General features: G+C 43.1%; 1 protein-coding gene across 1 annotated transcript; it reads right to left on the bottom strand.

Annotated features, from left to right (window-relative positions):
* Positions 1-6,190: 6,190 nt before the first annotated feature.
* Positions 6,191-27,347, bottom strand: HEBP1 (heme binding protein 1). Its single transcript, XM_036300589.1, has 4 exons — positions 27,181-27,347; positions 21,436-21,574; positions 19,558-19,738; positions 6,191-6,732 (listed from the first exon to the last, which is right to left on the bottom strand). Exons 1-4 carry the CDS (start codon positions 27,256-27,258, stop codon positions 6,561-6,563), a joined length of 570 nt encoding a protein of 189 aa, XP_036156482.1. The 5' UTR covers positions 27,259-27,347; the 3' UTR covers positions 6,191-6,560.
* Between the last annotated feature and the right edge of the window lie 37 nt (positions 27,348-27,384).

Below are 27,384 nucleotides of genomic sequence, written 5' to 3'. Positions count from 1 at the left end.
AAGTAGGTGTACCTGGAGAATGACAGGCCACAGGTGCCAAAGGAGAAACACAAAGGAGAAAGAAGAAGCGGTCTTGGTGTCAAGTGATACAGAGGAGCCAGAGGAGCCAGAGGAGCCAGCTAACCTGATAAAGACTAAAAATGCACCTGCTGGATTTTGCGAATGGAGGTCCATTTCAGAGGAAGTACATGTGGATGAATAGAGTGAATAGAATGAAGGGAAGGAAAACACTTCGTGAGTAATTTGTAAGACAGTCCTATATAATAAAAGCCTAATATGCAAATCGACCGAACAGCTGAAGGACCGGTGGAATGACTGGTTGCTATGATGCACACTGAACACCAGGGGCAGATGCTCAAAGCAAGAGCTGCCCCCAGCTTGCAGGCCCTAGGCCAGTCAAGGTGGGTGCCAGCGGGTTCCCCCCAATTGCCCTTCCAGTAGCCCCACAGAGGGAGGCAACTGGCGGCAGCAATGGGGGGTGGGGCATGTGAGCGGGCGGCTCCAGGCTGGCCAAGGCGGGTGCCAGCGGGGGCCTCCTGATCCACTCCGGTCACCCCACAGATTGGACCTGATTGCTGGCCAGGCCTACGGACTCTACCCATGCATGAATTTTGTGCATTGGGTCTCTAGTTGGTGAAGAAAATGAGAGAACTGAGGTGGTGCCTAGAAAGCAAGATAGGACTGAGGGAAGTATTTTTTGTTTTAATTGGAGAGTCTGAGCATGATTATATGTTGAGAGGAAAGAGCCAGGGAAGAGGGAGACATTGAAATCACAAGGACAGAGTGAAAAAGAATGGAATTCCTAAGGAAGTGGGAGAGCTGACCCCCAGCATAGGTGACAAGATTAACCTTGGTTGGCAGGTGGAACACCTTATCCTCTGAGAGAGGAAAGGAGTCAAGGATGGAGTTCTCTAATAGCCATTGAGCTTCTTCTAGGAATGAAATCAACTCCTTGAGCTCCACTTCCTTCATGAAGCCCTTGAGGAGACATCCAAGTGCTGAAAGTTCCTCTTGATTCCTCGAATAGTTTAGCCTCCACTGGGCTCTGCTTCAAGCTTAGGGCCCCCCACTCATAAAACACAGGGTGAACACCCACAACCTGTTAGCCCATCAGAAAGGGTTCTAAAATTAGAGCAGAGACAACATGATTACAAGCACATATTATATATTTAAAAGTTTTTCATAAACATTATTTTTATTTAAGGAGGGGAAATGATCCTGTGTTTGTATTGGTGGCATAAGACCTTCTTTCAGCTGAACTAGAGAGGGAAGGGGAGAAAAGATAGACAGGGCTGCGGATCTAACAGGTGGCATGTAGGTGGCTGTTGGGTACCCGTGCTATTTCTGCAGCATACACCCTAAGGACATAGGATTATATCACTGCCTCCTTGGCTGAGCCTCAAAATAACTTCTACAGGGAGGCGGGAGCATCCACCCAGTGTACTCACTTGTAGAGTCACATTCTGCCTCATTTCCTTTCTTGCCAGACAAGGAAACCAGACACCGAACTGAGTGTTTAGTAGTATTTGGTTCTGGAGTTAAACTGCCTGAGTTCAAATTCTGGCTTTGTCATGTACCATCTGTGTAGCCTGGAGCATGTTAATGAACCTGCTGAGCTGCCCCAGTTAATCTGTAAATGGGGTAGAGAATACAGTGCCTGTGACTACCTCTTAGGGTTATTGTGTCAAATAAATAAGGTAGTTCATGGAATGAGTTTGCATAGTGCCTGGGACAGGGTGAATGCTCAATAAATGTGAGCTATCAATATCTCTTATTTTTTAAATTAATAAGTTTAAAAACGAATCTACATTAATAAGACTGAGCATCTACTGTGCACATATCTTTGTCCTCTGGGGGTGATGTGGGGACCATAAAGCACAGAGGAAGAGGGGTGTGACTGGAGGGATCAGGGAAGAATTCAAAGACTGAGGCTGGGACTCGAGGGATGGGTAGAGGATGGACAGGCAGGCATGAGGGGATTCAAGGTGTGGGAGCAGTGTGAACAAAGGCTTGGAGTGGGGAGGTGAGGAGTGCCTTAGGGGGACAAACATTTATTCTTGTGATACTAGAGGAAAAGGAACCTAGGAGGGAGGATGAAGCATGATATGAGAGGAGGCTGGGATTCCAGCCCGCTCATAAAATGACTTTTTGATGAAAGTCTAATTAATTCATTGCCAGGGAAAACTTAATTCATGTTCTACCTGAAGTTTGATTATGAGGTAGGTCTACACAGCTCACCCCAATTCCTACCACACCTTCAGTCTGCTCTGGAATTCCTACTTGACATGAATTGATTCTTGATTCTGCATTTCTGGATATTTCTTGGGTGTTTACCCAAATTCCTAGAGTGATGGTTGCTATAGAAACAAAATATTTCTAAAGAAAACACACACACACAGTAGAACTAGTCAAGAATATAGGTTCTAAGGCAAAATCCATGGCATTCAACCAAATAAATACCCAGCAATGTGGCATGCTGTGAAGCTTTAATTACTGTGCTCAAAGATCAAAGTGCCATTACTCAAGAGTGGAGAAGCCAAATGTAAATGAGGGAGGTCTTCCTTAAACAAGTGGTGACCAACTCCCTGAGCTCAGCCAAGGGTTCCACAGTGTTTATACACAGGATCAGCTGGTGGCCCTTAAACACTCACAGGAGCGGGACAATGTGGTATTGTGCTGTGCTGCATGCAGGACGTTTACTGGGTGTTGCTTACAAAATGTACAAGAGGATTAATGTCACAGGAAGATGGCTTCGGGCAGAAGGCGGGGCATCCTTATATAAGCAATTCCAGAGAGGCTGCAGCCTTAAGCCTGCCATCCTGAGCTCTAACCCCAGAGCCTAGTCTGGATATTTGTTAATATCTGTACTCTACTGTTGATTGTTTTCCAACTTAATTATACAACAATCTAAAAAACTGGCCGTATGCTCTGGTTTGATTACTCCAGACCCTGGGGAGAGGAGGAGTGAGATGGGACCACAGGGTGGTCTTTTCATCAAAATTTATTTTGGGAAAGATATTGATAAAAGAATGGGTTGGAGTAAGGGAGAGAGCTTGCTTTACTGAGCCATAGATTGGCAATTAGCAACCCTGGTCTCTGTGGTTCTGTTTTTCATTATTGAATCCAGAATGAGGATAAAAAACTTATTTCCTTAGCTCCAGTCCCTCTTTTTCCCTTCTTTCTTTTTTTAAAATCCTACCCAGGATATTTTTCCATTGTTTTTTAGAGAGTGGAAGGGAGGGGGAGAGACGAGAGAAACATCAATGTGAGAGAGACACATCAATTGGTTGCCTCCCACACATATGTTCTCACTGTGAGGAAGGGACAACCACTCCCTTCTTCACCTTGAGAATGTTCCACTGTTTTGGATTTTCTTTTCTTTTTCCTTCCTTCCTTCCTTCCTTCCTTCCTTCCTTCCTTCCTTCCTTCCTTCCTTCCTTCCTTCTTTCCTTTCTTTTTTAAAAATATGTTTTTATTGATTTTAGAGAGAGAGGAAGGGAAAGGAAGAGAGATAGAGATAGAAACATCCATGAGAGAGAGAAACATTGATAGGCTGCCTCCTGCATGCCAGCTGGGGATCTAGCCTGCAACCCAGCATGTGCCCTGACAGGGAATTGAATGAACCAGCAACCTCTTGGTGCATAGGACGATGTTCAATCCAGGGCTGTTTTGGATTTTCGTAGGGGGAGAGAGGAGAGATGGGGGGAGCAGGAGGCACTGGGAAAAGAGCTTGTTTGGTGCTCCTGATCCATTGGCATTGGCTCAGAAGTTAGAATGTAGAACTAAAATCTTTAAGATTCTGTGCAATCTGGCCTCAGTCTGTCTCTCCAGCTGTCCCCCAATTCTCACCTTCCAAACTCTTGACTCAAGGTGTACATACCTACTCACTGTCTTATTGCAGAAAGCATTGTAGATTAACTGCCCTAAAGCCATTCTGAATATCATTCACCTTTGCTGCTCGCCACTAGAGAGGCTGGAAAACCAGACACATACACTTTCCCATCTCCACTGCAGTGTTAGTTCTGGACCATTAGAGGTAAATGGAAATCTTCTGGGGGAACTTCTGGGAACTCTTTTGTTTCTTCAAAAAATGAGACAGATGCAACTGATACAGCTTTTCCTCCTCTCTCCTTTTTCCTGACTTGAACGAACATGGATGAGATGGCAGGAGCTGCACCAGCCATCTTGCAGCCATGAGGGAAAGAGGAAGGCAAGTGCAGAGATATAATCATGTAGCCACCAAATCTATCTCTAGATTTCTTGCTATGCAAGAAAATAAAACCTTAGTAGTTTAAGCTACTGTTGGTTCAGTTTTCTGTTACAGTTTAATTCATTCCTAAATGACATATGACCCTGAGCTGGGCGCTGGGGGTATAATGAAGAAGAAAGCAGGTATGGGGGCCCTTCATATCAAACATAATCAGTGTGAGGCACAGAAAAAAAAAGGAAAGAAATAAGTTCAAAAATTACAAATGGTGGTTTGTGTTATGACATAAAAAATAATGCTATAACAGAGAACTGGGGGTGGGGGTGGGGGCAGAGACTTTAGATCAGGGGTCATGAAAAGTCTCTTGGAGGAGGAGGAGGTACAGTTAGGGCCTGTAGGATGAGAAGACACTGCCATTCACAAAGGAAGTAAAAAGGGTTTCAGGCAAACTTAACGGCTAGTGCAAAGGCCAAAAGAGCGAAGTACGTGCAAGGAAGTACAAGCTCACTGTGGCTGGAGGATAGTAAGGGAGAGATTTGAAAGACAGGAATTGGAGAGGTGGTCAGGGGCCAAAGCACACAGGCCTGGCAGGTCATAAACTGGAGTTTGTCTTTTAGTCTAAGGGTAAAGTGAATTTTTAAGCAAAGATCCCTCTGGATATTGGGTAGAAATGGAGCAAAGGGAGGTGAGAGTGGAGATGTGGAGACCGGTCAGGAGGCTGCTGCAGGAGTCCAGGGAAGAAAGATGGCAACGTGTCCTAGGAAGGTGCCAGTGGAGATAAACTGGAGGTCATTTAGGACTTGCTTCATGGCAGCTCATGATGGAGTTTAACACTCACTGGGCACCTCTTTCTTTTAAATTTTCTGATTTCCTCCTATACTACTGGCTGTTTCTTTTAGATCATAGTTCAGGCTCTTTTCCTCAGTTCTCCTCCAAATATTGGGGTTTCTTCCGATTTTTCCCTCGGCTCTCTTCTCTCTTTATTCCATTCAGGGTCCATAATTCATGCACTCTGTCTGTATATTGCTGATATCACCCATATATCTTTAGATTAGGTTTCCCTTTTTAGCAGCAGACATACTTCCAGCTGCTCATGAGATGGCGTCACTCAGATGAAGCACAGGCCTAAATACCCTCTGTGGACACAGTTCCCCAGTCAACCTGCTTCTTGCCTATGCTTCCTACTCAGAGAGTGGCAGCCCCATCCTGGGCACTTTGACCCCTGCTCCCTTATCTCACTCACCTGCTGCTCATCGGGTCCTGTTGATCCTATTTCTCTCTCCAAACTGTCCACTTCTCCCCATCCCCACACCATGACTCCAATTGAGGCCTCCATCATCTTTTACTTAGAATCTTGTGATTGGTCTCCCTGCCTCCTGTGTCATCTACTTCCAATCCACTTTCCACATTGAAGATAGAATTTTCCCTCTTACACATGAAGTATCATGTTCCTGCTCAAAGCCATCAACTTGTCATTTTTCTTAGGATAAAATTCAAACTCCTTGACATGACCTAATGCAGCTGCATTTTTGGCCCCGAGTCCGGTGCCTGTCCTCCTACCCCAGGATCGTTGGGTTTACATTTGGGAGGATTTTGGAATTCTAATATAGGATTCCCGCCACAGTAAACACCATCAGTAATACTCATAACTGTATTATTTATAAGATGGTAAAACCATTTTTTTATTTTTCAATTACAGTTTACTTTCAATATTGTTTTGTATTGATTTCAGGTGTACAGCATAGTGGTTAGGCAATCATGTACTTTACAAAGTGTTCCCCCCAATGTTTCCAGTACCCACCTGGCATTATACATAGTTATTACAATATTATTGATTATATTCCCTATGCTGTACCTTTACATCCCTGTGACTATTTGGTAACTACAAATTTGTACTTAATCCCTTCCTTTTTCACCCAGCCCTCCAACCCCTTCCCTTCTGGCAACCAAGGACTGTAGAATCTTGAAATAATTACACTTGGATTTGTCTTAGCTATTTAAGTCAAAAAACTTTATTTTTAGTTTCTTTTTAGACAAAGCTCTTATAAGAATCACAGATAAAGATCACACACAAATTACATTTCCCCCTCAATCACAGAAATACAGATTCGGTAATTTTAAAATATCAATTTTTTGAAACCCAGATAGCTGGGAAAATGCTGTTAGGGCCTATCTCCGCTGTATTTCCCACGAGGAAAAGAGCCCTATTGTATTGAACACGCTTATTTCAGAAAATGGGCAGTAACTGGCTTTGAAGGAAAGTTGGTTGAGCTGATGTTGCAGTTCGAAGCCCCTCCTGCCCGTCCAGTGAGTGGCCCCAGCACACATCCCTGAAGTGCTGGCTCTGAACAACTCATGTCTTCACCAGCCAGACCTCATTGCGACGTCCGATGGGTTTCATAGGCGGGTCGTACCCAGTGCAGAAGTAGATGTCACTCCGGTAGGTGGCTGTGCCCTCCAGGGCGGTGCGTAGCTGGGCAGCTTGGGCTACGTAGTCGGCTTCCTTGGCATAACCCCCAAACTGCCTGAGGGTACAAGAGCAAGAGACTGGTTAACTAAGGACATGGCCTCTGAGAGAGGGGGATCTTTCAAAAAAAGGTCACTCACCACACTTATGACAATCACGTTATGATGGTGAGATTGTGAACTTCCTAGATGAGTAGATTTGAGCTTTCTGAGCCTCAGATCCTCATTTGTAAAATTGGGATATGTTTTCTTTTTCCTTCAAGGTCTTTATGAGCATTAAGTGCAATAATGGATGTGGAACACTCTAATGCAGAGCCTGACACAGAGTAGTTCCATAGGAAATGTGAGCTTCCTCTTCCCTCTCTGAAATTACCCCAAGAGGGCAGGCTGGCCTTCTGCCCCAAGGCACACCCTTTTCTCTAGCTCCCTCTACTGTCCAGTGGCTCCTCTTCTTGGCCTCTATCTCCAGCTGGGGAAGGAGGAAGGATCAAGGGGAGTCAGGGTGCAGCTGCCGGTAACGTTTCTCCCAGAGCAGAGCAGTTTTCTAATGAGTGAGCACCTCATGGCAGTGAGAAGTAGCAGCCAGCTTTGTTCAAAAACAGAGCTGCCAAAGGCAGGGACCTGAGGAAGTTTTGGAGGACTCCTTGGCAATCTTTAAGCATGTCCAAAGAAAGAAATGGCTTCTAATAAATCCCTTCACCTGCTCAGATCATGAAAGCCTTCTTTTCCTAGTAAATAAAGAGACTTTCCCTAAATCAGGCTTTTCTCCTGATGGCAGAAGGTGGGAACAGGAAAGCAACAAAGCCTCTCTTTTCAAGATTATTATTCTCTCCTTACGTCATCTGCCTACACTCCAAAATTCATCCTGTGGCCTACCCTAAATATACAACTCTAAATCTGTGTTGCCCTAAGATCTTTATGAGAGTCAAATACATACCCATTTCTAATGAGCTTTATGACTCAGAAGTCTGAATCCACATCAGGCCAAGATTAGGCCAAATGCATTATTTTTGGTGGGGTTCTCTGACTCATGCTTTGCTCTTTTATAAGTGGTTAGTCATGCTCCACAAGCATTCAGCACGTTGATTACAGGGCTATTGACGTGAAAACACCCAGGATTTCATCTTTAAGAGATTGGTTATTATAATGTCTAGACAACAGCTACAGAACGTGGACAGAGCTGAGACCAATTTGGAATAGAGGAGGCTTGGCTCTTCAAATATATCGAAGAAAAATTATGAGGCAGGAAGAAAGTTGAGCTCTAGCTTCATTGAGGCTCAAATGAGAGGAAACTGGATTAGTAGACAGAGGATGGACATGAAGGAAGTATTTTTCTGGCAATAAAAGCCTGCACTGAGACTGAGAACCATCTGTCTGAAAATAATCAGATGCTGGATGTGGGAGCAGGTGTTGAGTGTTCTCTGTAGCCCCTCTCATGCTGTGATACTAAATTGTTCTCTTGTGAAAATGGATGGTGTTGGCTCTTTAAGCTACTGGTTTTGTGAAACATCCAAAGGAGTGGTTCTCAACTATCTTCATTTGTCAGTTGGAGGCAAAATGGCTAGTCATGTGCTCAACTCCTACTTTGGCTACTTTCTAGCTCATGGGCTTGGGCAAATGCTTTAATTTCTCTAATCTTTGGTCTGTAATCTGTTAAATAGGGATGATAGCATCAATCTTTGAAGGCTGTTTTAAAGCTTAAAGGAGAAAAAACTATGCAAACTTCTTAGCCCAGTCCCTGTCACATAGTAAGCTCCTGTCACAGGAAAATGTAGCTATTATTGTTATTTCATAATTTGTTCAGAACAACCATTCAATTCCCTGACTCCAGAGGTGAGGGAAGGTAGTATATGAACACAGGAAGAAAGCCTAATAATAAAGAATAAACTCCATTAGCAATCTCACCTTCTCAGTTAGATTTAATCTCAAAATCCTGATTAATCTTATACACCTTCTTCCATTCCTCTTTCTTCTTCCTTTGATCATTTTCTTTACTCATCGCATTCATAGCTTATGGTATGAGTTACCTGATAGAATACAGGCTTCATGAAGGCAAAGATCTTTGTCACTTTTAGTTCACTGGTGTATCCCGAGCACCTAACACACTGCCTGACACATATTAGACTTCTTGTAGATGGAGCAATTCTGGGATAAACAATTGAAGTTACTGTCTTCGGGTTGATAGACCTCAAGCCTGTTTGCCTCCATGTTCACATACTCATATAATAAACACTGGAAGTACATATTGAGGGGACAGTAGAGGGAATTCAAATTGGAAATGTGTATTGACTGGTGGTACATTGTGAAGGGTCTTGAATGCCATGCTAAGGACTTTGAACTCTACCCTAGATGCAAATGTAGACTTACAAAGGGGCAAATATGATCAGATTGTACTTTGGACTGATACTTCTGGTGGCAGTGGAGGGACAGGAGAAATTAATTCACTGGAGGCCAGGAATAGCCAACTATGAGACAACACAGGCCTGGACAATGGCAAATTTGAAAGCTGCCTGGGTGGGTGGGGACTGGAGGGCTGGGAAGAGGGGAGTTGGGATGATCCAGGGCTTCCAGTTAAGCCTCTGGATGGATTGATGCCACTAGCCAGATTAGGGTTTCTAGGCTGAGCAGTCACTTTGGAAGGACGGTTGGGAGGGTTAATAATTTGGTTTTTGGCATGCTGATATGAAGTTGCCACTGTGAAATACATTCATGCAATAATTATTGTGTACCTAAGTATGTGGCAGGCACTGTGAAAATCTCTTTAGATTTGGGAAAGAACTGGAGTCAGAGCTATTGATTTGGGAAATAGATGAGAGAAATGTGGGAGTCACCAATGAGGAGGTGCTAGTTATAATTGTGGTAAGGAGGGAGACCAGGCATAGATGGTGAGCAAACAGAGAATCAGTAAACTGCTTTTGGGAATCCTAGTCCCCAAGTGGTGGGAAGACTGAGGCCTTGGCCAAGGACCCTGAGAAGTTGTCTGAGAGGTACAAGGAGATTGGCAGAGAGTGATACAAAGAATGTCATCATTTGGGATTTCCTAAGTTCATTATTGGAAAGAACATCCCAACTGTTTATATTTACCCTCCGGTGGACTGAGATGCTGGTATAATGAGCATAAAAATTTCACTATTGCTTCATCCTGGGAGCCTTCTACTAGAAACAAGCAAAGCGAGGTGGGCTATGGAACAGATACTTGTATTATCCTTTCTGCCAATCTAACCATGTCATAGAACTGTATGAATCAGCCAGAAGACCAAACCCTACCAGGCACATAACCCTGATAAATGGAGGAAGCCCAGCTCTGGCTGCCTCGTTTGTGTTCTGGGACAAGCTACTCATTCCTCCCCGCCTCAGCTTCCAAGCTGTACTCGGAGGGTAACATCACAGTGCCCACAGCTCTCCAAGTCCACCAGCATGTATGAGTATGAGTTAAGGCATGCTCGTAAAGTGCCTTGAGCTCCTCAAAGGAAATAAACATGAAGTCTATACATTATTTTTGTAAGCCTATTAACAAGTCTCTAAGTCTCCATCTTCAAAGAAGCTCTCCCGGGGGCACTGTATTTTATCTCATCCAGCATCAGAGCTCAGCATTCCTAACAAAGACTTTTGGTTACCATGGGAACCAAGGAGCTAACACCTGTCTTGGATTCCAGAAACACAAAAGACTTTTTGCCTTGACTAAAAAGGAATGGAAGAGTTGGAGGTGGAGTGCGGGGAGGAGATGATGCAGGCTCAAGGATGCACAAAATCCTAATGTGTTGTCTTTCAAGGAGTGTCTGCTGCAGGCAGGCAGTGAGGAAGAAAGAAAAATAAAATGACTCTGAGCCTGACCATCCAACTTGGTCTAAAACTTTTAACAATCAACAAGTCAACACAGATTTGTGGAGAGTCTGAAATGCATGTAGCTCTGTGCCAGACCAAAGAAGTGTAAGACTAGCAGCTGACAATCTCATGTTAACAGAAAGAGGCTTAACACCGTAAGACATGTCCTTCTATCAGGCTGAACCAAGCTTAGTGAGCTGAGCATCACTGAGCACAAAGCACAAGCTAGATACCACAGAGCGGTAAAGATGATAAAGACGTCTTCCTGCCCTTGGGAGGTCTAACTGTAGCGGCTGGGACAGAGAGACATAAAGATGATACAGGGCGGAAGGCACTAGAATGGAGGTTAAAGGCACAAACAGAATGACCTGAGGATGGGCAATAGAGAATCATCTGACTTTGAATACAAAGGTAAGGCACTATGAAAGATGAGATATTAAGCAACTATTATTGAGTATCTCTTCTTAATACTAGCAATGAAGAATATGACAAAAATTCCTGTCCTCCCAGAGCTTCCAATAAGCAGAGACTGGGGAGAACATTTGAGAGGAGTTGGGTAAGTGTGAGCGGAGGTATGGAAGTGAACATTTATGTGTGTTTGGGGGGCTGTTGGGAAGTGGAGTGAGAATGCTCTGAGATCAGGTGGACAGGGAGTGGGGCTATGTGTGGAGGGCAGTAAATGCCACATCAAAGCATTTTTACTAGGCTTCCCTGCCGGGTCAAGCATTTGGGGACCCAATACAAAGTTTACCCATTCCCCTACTCATGGCAAAGGAGAATTTTATGACTAGCTTTGCCTTTGGTCCCAGCCTTAATGTGTGCCTGGGTCAGAGGCAGGCCAAGGCCCACAATCAGAGCTGAGCAGCAGGGGGAAGTAGTGTGATCAGTCCTGTGCTTCCAGCTGGCCGTGATCAAAGGACACCTTAGAAAGGGCAGAGGTGGAAGAACTAGAAACAATCAGGAGGCCATGGTTGTAGTGTAGACAAGAGGTGATGAAGACCTGTGGCAGTGTGGATGAAAGGAAGGGCCAGCTAGGAGGTGACTAGAACTTGGCCAATAATTAGGTGAAGGAGTCAGGGTGACATTTGCACAGGGTGGGTAGGAGGATGGAGGGGACCTTCGGTGTGGGAAGAGCTCAGGAGATTTATCTCAGTGCAGTGGCGGATGCAATGGCGTGAGCACACTCCGCCTATACAAGCTTCCTCGGCACACCGGGAAGTGGCAGCGCCCATCTGAGTAAGCCCCCTAGAGCCCCTACATAGTACCCTGATCTTTCCTACTATTGGCTGCCCTAAGGATAGTGTAAACTTCTGATTGGTCCAGAAAGTTATATATGTTGCTGCACTTACACAATAAACTTAGATCTGCATCACTGAACCTGGTCTCCGGAGTCGGGCATGCTTTGTTAGGACTCCGTTGGCCTCACCCCCACGGGACCCCCTGCTTCACTTCGGTAAGATGGAGAACACAGGGGATCAGGTTTGGGGAGGAAAGCTGAGTTCCATCTCAGACATGTTGATTTGGAAGATGGCTGAGGAGGTTGATGTGGTGATACCTCCTGGTGAGCAGGAATATAAGGGTGGTGCTTGGGAGAAAACAATAAACTTGGGCTTATCACCCAGAAATGTCATTCTATATAATAAAGAGGTAATATGCAAATTGACCCCCACACCCTCACAAGATGGCTGCCTATGACCAGGCTGGCAGGGGGGTTAGTGAGGGTCGACCAAATGACTGAACAAGCAGGCTGTGTGGGGCGACCAGGCTGGTGGGGGGGGGGGGGCAGTAAGAGGTGACCAGGCAAGCGGGGGTGGCAGTTAGGGGTGACCAAGTCGGCGGGGAGGGGGGTGGTGCAGTTGGGGGACACCAGGCCGGTGGGGGGGCAATTGGGGGCAACCAGGCCAGTGGGGGGGGGCAGTAAGGGGTGACCAGGCCAGCGGGGGGGGGGGGGAGTTAGGAGCAACCAGGCTGGCAGGGAGGGGGCAGTTGGGGGTGACCTGGCTGGCAGCGGGGGGCAGTTAGGGGCGATCAGGCTGGTATGCAGAGGCAGTGAGGGGTGATTGGGCTGGCGGGGGCGGGGGGGAATTTAGGGGCAACACCCCCCCCCCCCCGCCATACACGAATTTCATGCACATGGGCCTCTAGTCATTTATAAAAGACTGGTGGGACAATTGACAGGTTGGGGGTAATAAATGGTGATTAATTTAAATTTTAGGTGATTAGGTTTTAGAAATAGAATCTTATCATTGACAGCGCTCTTGGAGGTGAGGTAGGCTTATGTATCAGAGGTACTCAATAAACATTTGTCAAATTGAACCACATTCCTACCTAGTACAAATGTTACCTAGCATAATTGTCATGTCTGTCCAGATGGTGCTTGAATTCCTCCAGGGCAAGGACTTCATTACCTCATCATCTGTCCATTTTACTGATAGATACCTTATGCCAGAATGTTTTTATTTTTGAATAGAAATATGCTTTCCTATAATTTCAATCCATAGATACCAGTTCTTATCTCTGAAACAACACAGTTCTGAAATATCTTGAGGCATTTGTTTCTTTTGTGATGTTTCTCCCACTTCAAGGAGCAGTTCCTTTGCTTGGGAGCTAACACAATTCCTGGTACAGAGTAAGTAAAAAATGAATATGTGATTTTTAAAAATAAACGAATGAATGAATGTGTAAATGCCCTTGCCTTAGCCTTCATGATAAGTCTATGAATAATAAGACATTCAAGGGAGATGGACAGAGGTAAGGTTGGAGAGTTACTGATGAAAGGGCAACAAGTGATGCCATGGAAGGGGGCTAAGATCTTTAGGGAAGAAGGAAAAATAGAGAAATGCAGAGAAGACAAGGAACAAAACTCTGGACCCTCACTACAATGCACCATACATTCTATTTTATAGCTCAGAAAGCCCAAAGTTATAAAACTCAATGATGAGAGTTGAGGTTTGAACTCAAGTGTATCTGCAGTAACTTGACCTTTTTGTTGTTAATTCTAAGAAAACTAATCTTAGAGGGAAGTGAAGTCAAGAAGTAGACAACATTTCCAGAGTGTTTACCTCACATCTAACATTGTGTAGGCATTTATAGGTATCACATTCCATCCTCACAACACTCCCATTTTACAGATGAGAAACTGATGTACACAGAGGCTCAATAACAAGCAAAAAGTTCTAGCTATTAAGTGGTAGAGCTGGGACTAGAGGACAGGTTGCTCTGACAATTATCTCCATGTGTCCAACCCTTTCCTTTATACCCAGACATACCATTAAAACCATGAAAGTTTCTTTTTTTTTTTTTTAATTTATTGCTTAAAGTATTACAAAGGGTATTACATATGTGTCCATTTTATCCCCCCGCCCTAGACAGTCCCCTAGCCTCCCCTATCCCCCAGTGTCTTATGTCCATTGGTTATGCTTATATGCATGCATACAAGTCCTTTAGTTGATCTCACCATGAAAGTTTCATTAAAATTATCAGACCTCGGCTGCTGTTAGTCTCTCTTGAGAACCCAGTGCTGAAATGAGTAGAGGAGGCTGAGCTTGAACCTAAGTGGTCTTTACAGACGACAGAGGGAGGGCAGTGTGGTGGGATGTGGCCACTCATCTAAGTGTAAGGATAATTCTTTGGTCGTTTGTGAAAATGAAAAATATTCTGATAGTGTTATTTCTTCATAGCCTTCTATTCATTTTAAAAGCACTTGTAATGAATACTGTGAATAAATGTAGAATCCCTTTGTGGCCATCCTTCACAAGGTCATAGAACAGGAAGACTGAATTCAGGACACAAGGCTTTCCTTTTAGAACGAATTTTGTCATCTAATGCACTCATTGTATATTTGAAATAGGGCTTTTACCATCTACTACCTCATTCACTCTGCCTTCCACCCTGAGGTACTATTAAATGCACATTTGACTGTGCAGCGACACCAAGTGGCTAGTTAAGGAATGTTTATATGGTAACTTAAGACTGTAGGTTAAGTTAAAAAAAATTCACTGAGCCAGGCTGCACACCATATTTGTTACTTTCATCTGTTTAGATCTCAGAGAATTAAAAGGAAACTTCCACAAACCTGGATTTAATAGTACCTTTTAATAGATACCTTTTCCCACCATAAGAAACCAGGGTTCCTTAGTGAAATGGCTAATTCCAGCTGTAGAACAAGAAATGTCAAGGTGTATTTGAAACATACCAGAGAGCAACACTACCTCACCTCTGGAGGCTGCTAAGGAATGGAATCATTATTCTGAAAACTGATTAACAAAGAGAAGGTATCAAGCTAAAGAGAAGGCATCTTGCTTTTTCTTTCCAACTCTATCTCACGGGAACTAAATAGTAGGTAAGGGGAAATTTTTCTTTATCAAAGGACTACAGCTAATGAAGAGGAAAAAATAGAGGATATTATCATTTTACAACCTCTGGTGAGACAAGGCATCTAGGTAAGAGTGAGCTCTATGACTAACATCACAAAAACAGAGGCAAGCAGATGTTATGAGCCAGTGATACAACACCACCCATGAAATATCCTGCCAAAAACCTGAATCTAATCATGCCTCTAGTTCCAGCTACAAATTTACAGGCAACGCAGAGGACAGGGGGACATGTTAAAAAGCCACAGAAAGGCAACCAGCAGGATTCAGACTATGAAAAATAATAGGACAAATAATCCATGAACAGCAGGAAAAAATGAAAAGGTGTGGTGGTGAGAAAAGCTACAGATTAATAAAAATGTAAAATGTGTACAATTGAAATGGATGGATCTTATTTGGGTCCAGATTTAAACAAACTAAAAACAAATGAGATATGGGAGCAATCTGAAAGCTGAATGATTTATATTGTTATAACATTAATGAATGACTGCTAAAATTTTAGGAGTAATAAGTTAGTCTGATCATTTATTTAAGAGTCTTCAGCAGTCACACTGAAATATTGACAAATGAAATAATACAATATCTGGAATTCACCTAAAACTGACCCAGAGTAAGGACTGAGTGGAAGTTGTGAAGGTACACATGACACAGAACTGGCCTTGAGTTAATTATTATTGAAGGTGAGTGATGGGTGCATTGGGTTTCATAATCTTGTTCCTGTTATCTTGTTATGAATTGGAGAGTTTCCATACTAAAAAGTTAAAGACAAATGAAAAAAATTGTACCAACTCATTATCCTGGGTCTGGTCATACATATGATTAAAAGGGCGGGGAACATCCAGTCCTTGGGATGTATAAGGCCCACAAAATCATTTGGTTTGGCCCTGCCAAGGCATTAGGGGTGAGTTAATTAAATGTTTGACCAAATATAGCAGGCTAGTTTCTAAGATGATAATTTTGTATGGCCCACGAATGATGTTATAAATATCCAAATGGCCCTTGGTAGGAAAAAGGTTCCTCACCCCTGAATTAAAAACTAGCCTTAGGGTCTAATGTGAACAAATTTAATCTTCAACCTCATTCCTTATGGAATAAGGAGGGAAAGAATTATTACTGAGACCTATTACAGGTCATAAACATTAAGTAACTTATAAATAGCATCTTAGTAAATACTGAAAGGTACTCTTTAACAGTAATCCTGTGAGGTAGATGATAGTATCAGTACTTAACAGATGGGGAAAGTAAGTCTTAAAAACTTCCCAAGCATCATCCCGGAATTCAAACTATACTAAAATATAACTGTTCATTATATTGCACCAGGTTGCCTCCCAAGACACAGGAAAGAGAATGGAGAAGAAGAGCAGGAACTAGGGTGAGTCAGCTGAGACACCTAGTGTGCAAGATTTAAGGAGGTACTCACTCTCAGTGCCAATCCTGTGCTTGGACAACTGTGAGAGTAAGTGCCTCCTTAAATCTTGCACCACAGGTGCCTCACTTCCCCACCCTAGTCCCTGCACTGGAAAGAAATTCTTTAATTAGAGTTTACTTTCTCTGCAGCCTCTATAGTGAAGGCTGGAGAGTCTGAATGAAGATTAGAGTGGAAGAGTTGGGGGTCTCCATTTACTGCTGCCCAGCTGTAGTACCCTCAGTGTCCTCTGCGGGGCCCTGGGTCTCCTGGACTAACTGCCCAGTTCAGCCACGCTCACAGTATCATTATGCATCGTCTACCCTACAGAGAAAACTGCACTCTCAGATGTAGAGTTGGAGCCCCCCCTGCGAGTGAACTAAAACTGTCCAGTGCAAGATTAATTGTATATTTATTTTTCATGAGGTTGTTCTATGGTAACTAGTGGTGAAACTCCTGGTGTCTGCCTACACATGGTTGGGTGCCCATCACACTGTAGGATTTTAACAAATAGTCACTGATTATCTAGAAAATACTTGGTTTCTAAGGGGAGGCTGGAGTCCGAAGAATAAGAGCATGCAACCATTTGCACCTGTTATTCACTGCAGTCACGGGAACTTGGCCACAAATGAGGGCCTGGAAACAGGTCGCGGATGAAAATAGGATGCATGTGTGCTCTGCTCAAAGGACCACAGATCATGAACCACCAAGGGGGTGGCAGTCCAGCTCTGGCATATACTCCCTGCCCTCCCAGCATTTAGTGAAGTGTGAGGTAAAAATGAGGTATCCCAGCCTTATGCCTCCTATGTATTTATGACCCTAAACTAAAGCTTGACTTAGCTTTTTTTTGAGTCTCCCAGAACCTTGTTGTGGTTAATGTTCAGCTTAAACTGAAAGGATATTCTCTATAGTCACGTCAACTTGTCAACTGACAAAAGTGTTAATTCACATACAATGCATATGCTTGTGTGCTGTAGGCTGAGGAAATGGAAGTGAGAAATCATCTGGACTCAGTATTTCTTAATTAATCAACAATATGAATTTAGAAAGTGAGACCAAGAAAGAATCCTATTTACAATTGCATCAAAAAGAATAAAATCTAGAAATAAATTTATCTAAGGAGGTGAAAGATCTGTACACTGAAAACTATAAGACATTAATGAAAGAAATTGAAGAATAAACAAATAAATGGAAAGATAATCCATGCGCATAGATTGTAAGAATATCATTAAAATGTCCATACTACCCAAGCAATCTACAGATTAATGCAATCCCTTTCAAAATCCCAATTTTCACAGAAATGGAAAAACAATCTTAAAATTGATATGGAATCATAAAAGACCCTGAATAGCCAGAGAAATCTTGAAAAAAGAACAAAGCTGGAGGTATCACACATTTCCTGACTTCAAACGATATTACAAACCTATTGTAATCAAAACAATATGGTATTGGCATAAAAATAGATACATAGATCAATGAAATAAAATAGAGAACCCAGAACTAAATCCATGCATATATGGTCACCTAGTTTACAATAAAGGAGTAAAAAATATATAATGAGGATGGGATAGTTTCTTCAATAAATGATGTTGGGAAAACTGGACAGCCACATTACAAAAGATTGAAACTGGACCCCTATCTTACACCATATACAAAAATCAACTTAAAAATATTAAAGACTCGAACATAAGACCTGAAATGTAAAGTTTCTAAGAGAAAACACAGGTGGTAAGCTTCTTGACATCAGTGTGGCAATGGTTATATTTGACAGCAAAAACAAAGGAAACAAAAGCAAAGATAGACAAGTGGGACTACATCAGGCTAAATAGCTTCTGCACAGCAAAAAAACAAAACAAAAACAAAAAGCAACAACCCAAAACACAAAACCATCAACAAAATGAAAAGGCAACCTACCAAATAGGAGGAAATATTTGCAAATCTGATAAGGGGTTAATTTGGTAAGAGTCAAATCTGAGGAGAGGTTAAATCTGATAAGGGGCAAGTTTGAAAAGGAGTAATATTTGCAACTCTGATAAGGGGTTAATATCCAAATATAGGGTGTATATACAACTTTGAAATGTATATACAAAAATGTATATACAACTTTGAATAATGATAAAGGCAGTGTGTATTAAAATATATTTCATTTTCAAAACTGAGCTATCAGCTGTTAAAGTGTGTATACAATTTTTGGAACACATATAAATATAAAACTCAATAGCAAAAAAGCCAATCTGATTAAAAAAAAAAAAAGGCAGAGGATCTGAATAGACATTTTGCCAAAAAAGATATGCAAAAGGCCAAAAGGTATATAAAAAGGTGCTCAATATCACTAATCATCAGGGAAATACAAATCAAAGCCACAATGAGCTATGACCTCACACCTATTAGGATGGCTATTATCCAAAAGACAAGAAATAATAAGCATTGAGGATGTGAAGAAAAGGGAACTCTTGTGCACTGTTGGTGGGTATATAAATTGGTGCAGCCACTGTGGAAAATGGTATGGAGAGTCCTCAAAAAATTAAAAAAAGAACTTTTGCATGATCCAGTAATTCCATGTCTGAATATATATCCCAAGGAAATAAAATTACTACCTTGAAGTGAAATCTGAATCCCCATGTACAATGCAGCATTATTTATAATAGCCAAGATCTGGAAATAACCTAAGTATTCATCTGCTGATAAATGGATACAGAAGATGTGATACATCTATAAAATGGAATATTATTCAGCCACAAAAAGAAGAAAATCTTGCCATTTGTGACAACATGGGTGGATCTCAAGGGCATTATGCTAAATGAAATAGGTCAGACAGAGAAAGACAAATACTGTATGATCTCACTTATATGTGGAATTTAAAAAAAGAAAAAGAACTCATAGATACACAGAACATATTGGTAGTTGTCAGATAAAGGGGAGGGGTGGAGAAATGGGCAAAGGTGGTGAAAAGGTATAAACTCCCAGCTGTAAGATAAATTAGTTCCGGGGATGTAATGTACAGTAAGGTGACTACAGTTAACGATATTGTATTGAATATTTGAAAGCTACTAAGAGAGTAGGCCTTAAAAGTTCTCATTTCAAGAAAAAAAAATTCATAACTATGTCAGGTGATGGATGATAACTAAACTGATTGTGGTAATCATTTATCAAAGTATTATGTGTACACCTTAAAGTAACACAATGTTATATGTCAATTATATCTCAATAGAGCTGGAAAAAATATAAGTGTAATGCAAATGCTCAAGCACACCCTTAGATGCTAAAAATGGTCTCCTTACGTGGAATAGACAGTGATGCTTTCCCTCTCCTCGATTTTAATGCTGTTGTCACTGGGAACGGGCGGGTCGCTCTGAAACTGGTTTGGAATCCGGAACCAGACTTTGATTTTCTTCTGTAGGGAGCCATCGTCACTGGGGAACACGGCGAAGGAAATGGGGACCGTCATCCCCATCCCAATTCCTGCAAACAGAAAAGCCCACGGAGTGAGGTGGGACTGAGAGACGGGACTTGCTCAGGCCTGTGAAAATCTGCTAGGCTCCCTCTCCTTCCATGACAACATTTTCTGGTCACGAATTGATAATAAACACTTGCGGCATTAAAAAAAATATGGTGGGCACACTTCACACACACAAAAGACCTCCAATTTGCATATATTGGAAGTAGGGGGTGTAGTAATTCAACTCTCTTAGAAAAAATTATTTAGTAATATATATCAAAACCGTAAATATTATCAGTACTTCATTACTTCCTATCTAAATGTCAATTTTAAGGAAATACCCAAAATACGGAAAAGGCTATTAGTAATAGGATATTCATTGCAGCAGAGTTAATAATTGTGAGAAACTGGGAGCCATATAAATAGGCTCAAAATAGGAATATGTCCTAATAAACTGTAGGCACATGATGCAGTACAATGAAGCTACTAATAATTATGCTTAAGAAGACTATTTCACAACAGTGGAAAAACAGTGATGCAATAAGTAACAGAAGCAGGATATACGATTACACAAACACTACGATTATATTTTACAAGCCTATTATAAAGCCCTAAAGAAATACATTCAAAAGACAACAATGATTATACTAGAAGAGATGGATGAGGGGGGCTGTTTTGTGATTTTCTTTAATGAGTTTTATAATTTTTACACATATTTTATTATAAAATATGTTATGCTAATGATAAGAAGAAAAAGATTTCTTCTTGACCTCCTATGGGTCAGCTTATTGTTCAAAGCCTGATTACTGTGGTCCTAGTAAATGTAGCTAAGGTTAATACCAGTTTCTAGCCTTCTAAGCGATCAGCTTGAGAACTACCCTAAAAATTAACCATGCCATCTCTTTTTTCACCTTGCTTTCTGACCCATTATAAGTTTTCAGTGATTCCAAAGTATAGTCAAAATTAGAGAGTTTAAGAGTTAAATTCATATTTAAATGTGGTTTACATGCTAACAGGTACACGGAAACGTCAGGCCTATCATTTTAAAGTAGGGAGGTAGCCCATACAACTGCCCAGTCTTTAGGAGTGGGACAGATTTAGAATCCTCAGACCCTTCCATTGTCAGGGATCTGCCATAGTCATCATTCGCTGACTCTCAGGACCCCTCAAACTCTGAACTACCAGGGGCTGACTGGAGATTTCCATTCTTGGAGTTAAGATCTCAAGTCAGAGGCTGACCCTCTCTTTGTGGCTTGACTTACCGTGGGCACACTTCACTGAGTTCACCAATCCAAAGACATGATAAGCACTGTATGGTTAAAAAACAACCACAAACCACCCTGGCTGGCTCAGTTGGTTGAACGTCATCCAGTGCATAGAAAGGTGGCTGGTTCGATTTTGGTCAGGGTACATGGCCAGGTTATGGGCTTAATCTCTGGTAGGGGTGTATGTGGGCGGCAACTGGTCAATGTTTCTCTCCTCCCTTTCTCTCTCTCAAAATCAATAAAAAAACATTTAAAAAACCAACCAAACCAACCTAAAACAGGTATGTACAGAATGAGGGGTTGGCTGGGCAGAGGTCAGTGCAGCAAGTTCACATGTCACTGAAACAGGTAGTGACAGGTGCACTGTGGCCCCTCCCTGTGTTTCCCATGAATGAAGTGAAGACCATGCAAGGCTCGCCTCTGAGACCAAAGCCACATCCTTCAGGGGCACTCACCCTTGTCATTGGTGCCTCCCACATACTTCATAACTTTGGGCATTGCTTCCCGTAGAGCCTCATCCACAGGCTTATCTGTCACTTCCACTGTGGCAAACTTCCCGCCTTCACAGGTCCTTTCCTCATAGGTCACTTCTTCCTAGAGACAGAGAATACACAGTGCTTACGAGGTAGATGAGAGTAACCTGTGATGACTTTTAGAAACAGAAATAATCCAGTTACAGGAGGCACGAGCTGCTAAGGAACTTTCCATAATAAGCCTGGGTATGTCCACAGGGTAGAAGAAACAGCCTGAATATAAAGGGCCATGAGAAATAGACTCTGGGATTTCTTACGATGTAGAGACAGCAGAAAAACCTTCATGCAATCAGTATTCTTAGAGAGGTAAGAGAAGACACTGCTTCCAACACCACCCATGAATATCTCCAGAATGCTGTAAAAATAGAATGCTCAGAGATCAAAGAACCCTTGGAAATGAAAAATACAACAGAAATTGAAAAATTCTGTAGAAAGTTTGGATGATTACATTGAAGGAAATCTTACAATGGAGAAACAAGTTCTCACTGCAGAAAGCTAGCAGGATTTTTTCTTCTTTTATTTATCCAGCCAACAACTACAGAACATTGACTATGTGCTGAGCACTGTGCCAGGGGCTACAAAACAGAAATAAAAGATATGATTTCTGACCTCATGAGAGGCACGGTCTAATAGAAGTAGCCAGGAAACAGGTTATAACATGATGACATGTTTAAGGGGAGAGGAGTGTAAGGGCAGTGTGGGAACACAGAAGAGAGTTACTTAGGTTAGTTTAGGGGGCATGGGGGTGTGTGTGTGTTTATGTGTCTGGGTAGGTTATGCTGACTTTGAGGTGCTTACAGATCATCCCACTGTACATTCAGTCACTGCTGCATTGATTCATTGAGTAAACATTTATTGAAAACCTCCACCAGTTGCTACATATTTTAGAGTTCAATATGACAGAGGCAGACTAGTGGGGTGGTGAGAAGAATTACATAATTGTTATACAATGTCGTAAATGCTCGGATAGTTTAGGGAGGGCAATTCCAGACAGTAGGCACCACAGGGTGAAAGAGAAGAGTTAAAGAACAGTGTGTTGATGGTGACGAATACAGGTGGTTCTTTGTGGCTGGAGCATGACTGTCCAGCAGGGCAGGGCAAGAGAGGAAGCCAGAGGTCTGGCTGGGGCTGGAACCTGAAGAACTTGTAGGCTGTCATGGGGAGTTGGGTTTGTGACTATCAGTCCAGTGATGGTGATCTGACAGCAAGTCAGTTTCATCTACCCCAAATTAGTTCAACTGATTTTGTGTCATCTAAATATGGAATTTGGCAAGTGTGTCTGAATCTTGAGTTCTGGGGAATGGTATAGGTGATCTGTGCTCTTAGCCTGTTCCCCAGGAAGGCTGCCAAGGAAGCAGTCCAGTTTGGTGTAGAGAGTCAAGGGCCCCATGAAAAGTCTACCATCCTTTAAGGCTTAACTCAACCTCTTTTTCCTAAGTGATCCTTCCTTCCTATGAACTCCAAAGGCAGATAACTCTAGAACTGGAAGGGCCCTTCCATACCTGTCCGTTCACCTGCCTCCTGCTATAAATGAGCAAACTGTCCACTGTGCAGCTGAACACACAGGTCTGGAGCTCAGCAGGCGACTGGCACAGGGATAGGAATTTGGGAGTCATCAGCATACAGAGTAACTAACGCTGTGATGAGGATGAGCTTGCCCAGAGAACATTTATGGAACATTTTATATAAATCCAATCATGTTCATTAATCGCCTGTCCACAAGCCCTCACAAGCCCGCCTTGCCAGCTACACCCAGAGCACCTCTTCACTGGCCTTCTGCTATCTCTTTAAATGCCAAGGTCATTCCTGCCTCAGGGCCTCTGTATCTGTTGCTTCCTCTGCCTGGAGTATTCGTTCCTGTCTCTGCCCCTACTCATCTAAAAGTCACTTCCTCAGAGAAGATCCTTATTAAAAATAGCTTCCCAATGATATTTTTATAGGCCATTGTACTTTCACAAATTGTAATTATAACTGAATGATAATGTTTTTAACCTCTGCCTGCAACCATAAGCCAGCCTCACGGGGTCCGGGGATTGTCTGTCTTGTTTATCACTGTATCTCTTAACACCTAAGCACTACGTCTACGTCTTGCACATAGTAGGCACGCTATTTGTGGGAAAGAAGGCTGTGGAGTGAAATCTGGTTTCTACTCTAATGACAAGGGATACAATAGGCATAGCTGGGTGGAGAGATGAGAACCTTGTCTAGTTATATTTATCCTAAAGAGAAGGTGGTTACAATGTCTTAAAGTGGTTCTATGGCAGCTATTTCCTGTTTTCACAGCCTCTGTGTCCCTAACCTCTCACTGGAATCACTGGATCTCTGAGAAAATTTAGGCTTGAGAAATTGACATTATAAAAGTATTTTAGTTCATCAAGGGGCTGAATTTAAGTAGAGTTCTCTCTATTTTTGCAGAAAATAAAGCAGCTAAGTTAATACAGTTAACACATTTGATTTTTTCAAGTCTAATATCTGTAAGTGCATTTCCTTGTTACTTGAAACATGAGAACAGTCCTTCTCCACCCTGTATTCAGCTAGCTCATGCTCCCAATTGTTACTAGATGAGGATTTTGGCCTGTGGCCACAAACACCAATTTTCAACATTCATTGGGAACCCCGGTCAAGTTCAAGTCCCAGACAGAGGCCTTACAAGAATGCTTCTTGGTATAGGATTTGCAAGGTCCTCTGCAGGGTCAGTTTTTTCCCTTGTCACATGCTGATTTTGGAAGCTAACTTTCTCATTATAAGAAAATATCAATCATCATTATCATCATCATCATCAACAACAACATCAACCTAACTGAGTACTGTCTGTGTGTCAGGTATTATTTTAAACATTTTACCTGGATTCATTCATTCAATCCCCCCAGCAACCCTGTGAAGAAGTTAGTTTTTTTTATCTTTATTTTCAGATGAAACAGGAACACAAGAGGTTAAGTAAGTAATGTGCCCAAGTTATAGTGGACAAGTGGTAGAGCCAGGATTCAAACCCCAGGCAGTTGGGTCCCAACCAGTGTGCACCCAACTAGACACAAATCCAATAAAGATGTCAGTTATTAATATCAGTCTGCTCTGAGCATCCACAAGGCCCACCCAACCCAACACAGAGACCGTGTGTCCTCCCCCCCCCTCCCTGAGCAATGCAGAAGGCACATGATAAGGTCTGCAGCAGCCTGGGCCTCCCCTATGGGTGCATGGAATCAGTCTTGAACATCTGGTGAGCCCAAACCCAAGTTACACGGGACACATCATGTGCCACCCATGTGCCCAGGAGAGTAGACAACAGTTTCTCACTCAGACTCTTTCCAGGGTAAGAGATAATTTCAGGGAGAGGCTCTTTTCAAAATAATAATACCCTGGATTTTATATATATATATATACACACACACACACACACACACATATATATGTATATATATGTGTGTATATATATATATATATATATATATATATGAATGAATATGTATGACAGGCTTACAAGTATTTGAACATTTAATTGTTACACAGATATCATTCTCATAATTGTGGAAGTTTAGTATTCAGAGTGGATGACAGGTTAAGTAACTTTCCTATAAAATTACCTATAAAACTAAGAGGAAGCTAACAGTTACCCCCCCCCCCCCAACACCAAATGCTAGGTAGTGTGTTGAACAATTTATAATTGGTTATCTCATTTAAATTTCAAAACAATCTTATAAGATATGACATTATTTTCTCTCAGGATTAGCTTTAGAGAGGTTAAGAAAGTTGCCTGTGACCTCACAGCTAGTAAGAGTGGAAATGAGGTAAGTTCTGACATAATGATATTACCACCTTGGTAGGTGGTTTACAAAATATTTTCATGTTTTTTTAAATTTTATTATTTATAGTAACTCTGGAATCAGATGGGAAAGGCATTTGTGTACTTATTCTACAACTACAGAAACTGAGGTTCATTCAGGTTAAGTGATTTGCTTTGGCCTGGTGACAATATCCCATATGGCCCCATATACCCATCAGATGCTGAGGGAAGATGCTTATCAGGCAGCTGCTTTTATCCCTAGAGGCATCAAATCAGGGGCAGGTGATGCTGTATCAATAAACGTCGAACAGGAAGCAGAAACTACTAGAGTATTTTTAACAGAGGCATCTTAATTCAAGGACTTGATTTCACACATAATAAAGGACTGAGATACCTAACAGTGGACAGTGAGGCAACCCAGAGGTCCGTAAGCGCCTTAGTAGAGGTAGAAGGAGGATTATCTGTTACCTGAATTCAGGTACCTGGATCACTTGGTGGAAGCTAGAACCATGGTGACTTGTCTAGCAAGAGCCACAGAGAAGCACTTTGTGCCAGAAATATGACAGGGTGGACAAACCCTGGCTTCTCCCTTCCTCAGGCCCTCTTATCTCCCGCTAGTGCCTCCCACTGGGCGAACCTCGATGGGAGAGAGCGGACACTGCACCCTGGGAAACAGCCCACAGGGGTCAGTTCCCACTCCAGGTGCAGGGCACAGAGAGCAGAACAGGAAATGGGGGGTGAGGAAGGGATCTGAGGGCAAACAGGCAGCAGACCAGCCCAGACCATGAGCCTGCATTTGCACTGTCTGTTAACCCAAACAGACCAAATGAGCCAGACTCCACCACAGAGAGAAAAGCTCTCTGAGAGCTGATGGGAACATGTGGATTCCTCAAGTGTCAGAGCCAACAGGGACCCTAGAGATCACTAGGCTGAGGTCACAGGCATTTGAATGTCCCCCTTGTTCAGGGCTAAACTGCTCATCCTGTAGCCGAGGAAACAAATACAGACAGGTGAAGTGACAGCTATGGCTGCTCCGAGAATCCAGAATCCAGTGAGGGCTTTTGTGTGATGATCACTGTACTAGGCACCAGAACTTGGCCCCCAGACAATACAGTCCTTTAACAAATGAGGCGCTGAGCTGGAAGCTGAGTATACAGACATTAAGTGCACAAAGTACCTGTCGGCAAGGAAAGGATAATCTAGTGGCAGGCTCCTTGTTTTGAGGGGGCAGTCCAATTTGCCTGTGTTAGCAGTGATGTCAGTCTCAGGGGAACACAGCAATTATGCCCTGCTCACTCCTCCTGTATTCTAGGCACCCAAACCCTGGGAGTCCCACGGGCCAGCAGCCGTTTTACTGGGCCTTTGCACACGCTCTCTCTCTTTTCTGTGCACTCTTGCACATTCCCGAGGCCCAGCTGACCACACTTCCTCCCCAAGGCTCACCCTCACCCCCAGGCGGAATGATTGCTTCTCCCCTGTGCTCCAGCCTTGCACTTTTACCTCTACCTTGTTCTTAAGGGTGTGTCTTAAAGACAGCAGTTTTTCAGTCTTTTTGCCACGGAGGGTTTCTCAGCAAACCCAAGTTCAGGATGTGTAAATGCATTCAACAGGCGCTGTCCACCTCGCCAAGCTGGGATTCTCCCCGCCAATCAACCTCGCCTGTGTGTGTGTCCCCTCCTCAGCAGAGCCCTGAGCCCCGCTGCACCGGACCTCCCCCTTCCCTCCTTCGCAGTCCAAGTGCTGGGCCATGGAGGGCCGTGCCCAAGGCAGAAGCCATAACGCACGATCCCGGGCACATTTCTGCCCCACCCACCGGCCCCTCAGAACCCGCTCCAACCCCTTCCGGTGCGCGGGGCGCAGCCCCCCAGCAAGCCCTGTGGGCCTACCTTGCCCCCTTTGCTCAGGACCTGCCAAGGCCACGTCTCTACGCTCCCGAACAACGAGTTCCTGATCATGCCCAGCATGGTGTCGCCGCGGCAATCGGGACACCCGAGCGGACGTGGGGTGGCGGGGGCAACTGGGTGACCTGTGCAGACTAACTCGGCAGCGCGTAGGGGGGGGGGGGGGGGGGGGGGGGGGGCCTCGGGCGG

Source organism: Myotis myotis, unplaced genomic scaffold, assembly GCF_014108235.1.
Source record: "Myotis myotis isolate mMyoMyo1 unplaced genomic scaffold, mMyoMyo1.p scaffold_m19_p_3, whole genome shotgun sequence".
Classification (NCBI taxonomy): domain Eukaryota; kingdom Metazoa; phylum Chordata; class Mammalia; order Chiroptera; family Vespertilionidae; genus Myotis; species Myotis myotis.
Note: the sequence above shows the minus strand (reverse complement) of the source record. Positions and strands in the feature narration are given on the sequence as shown.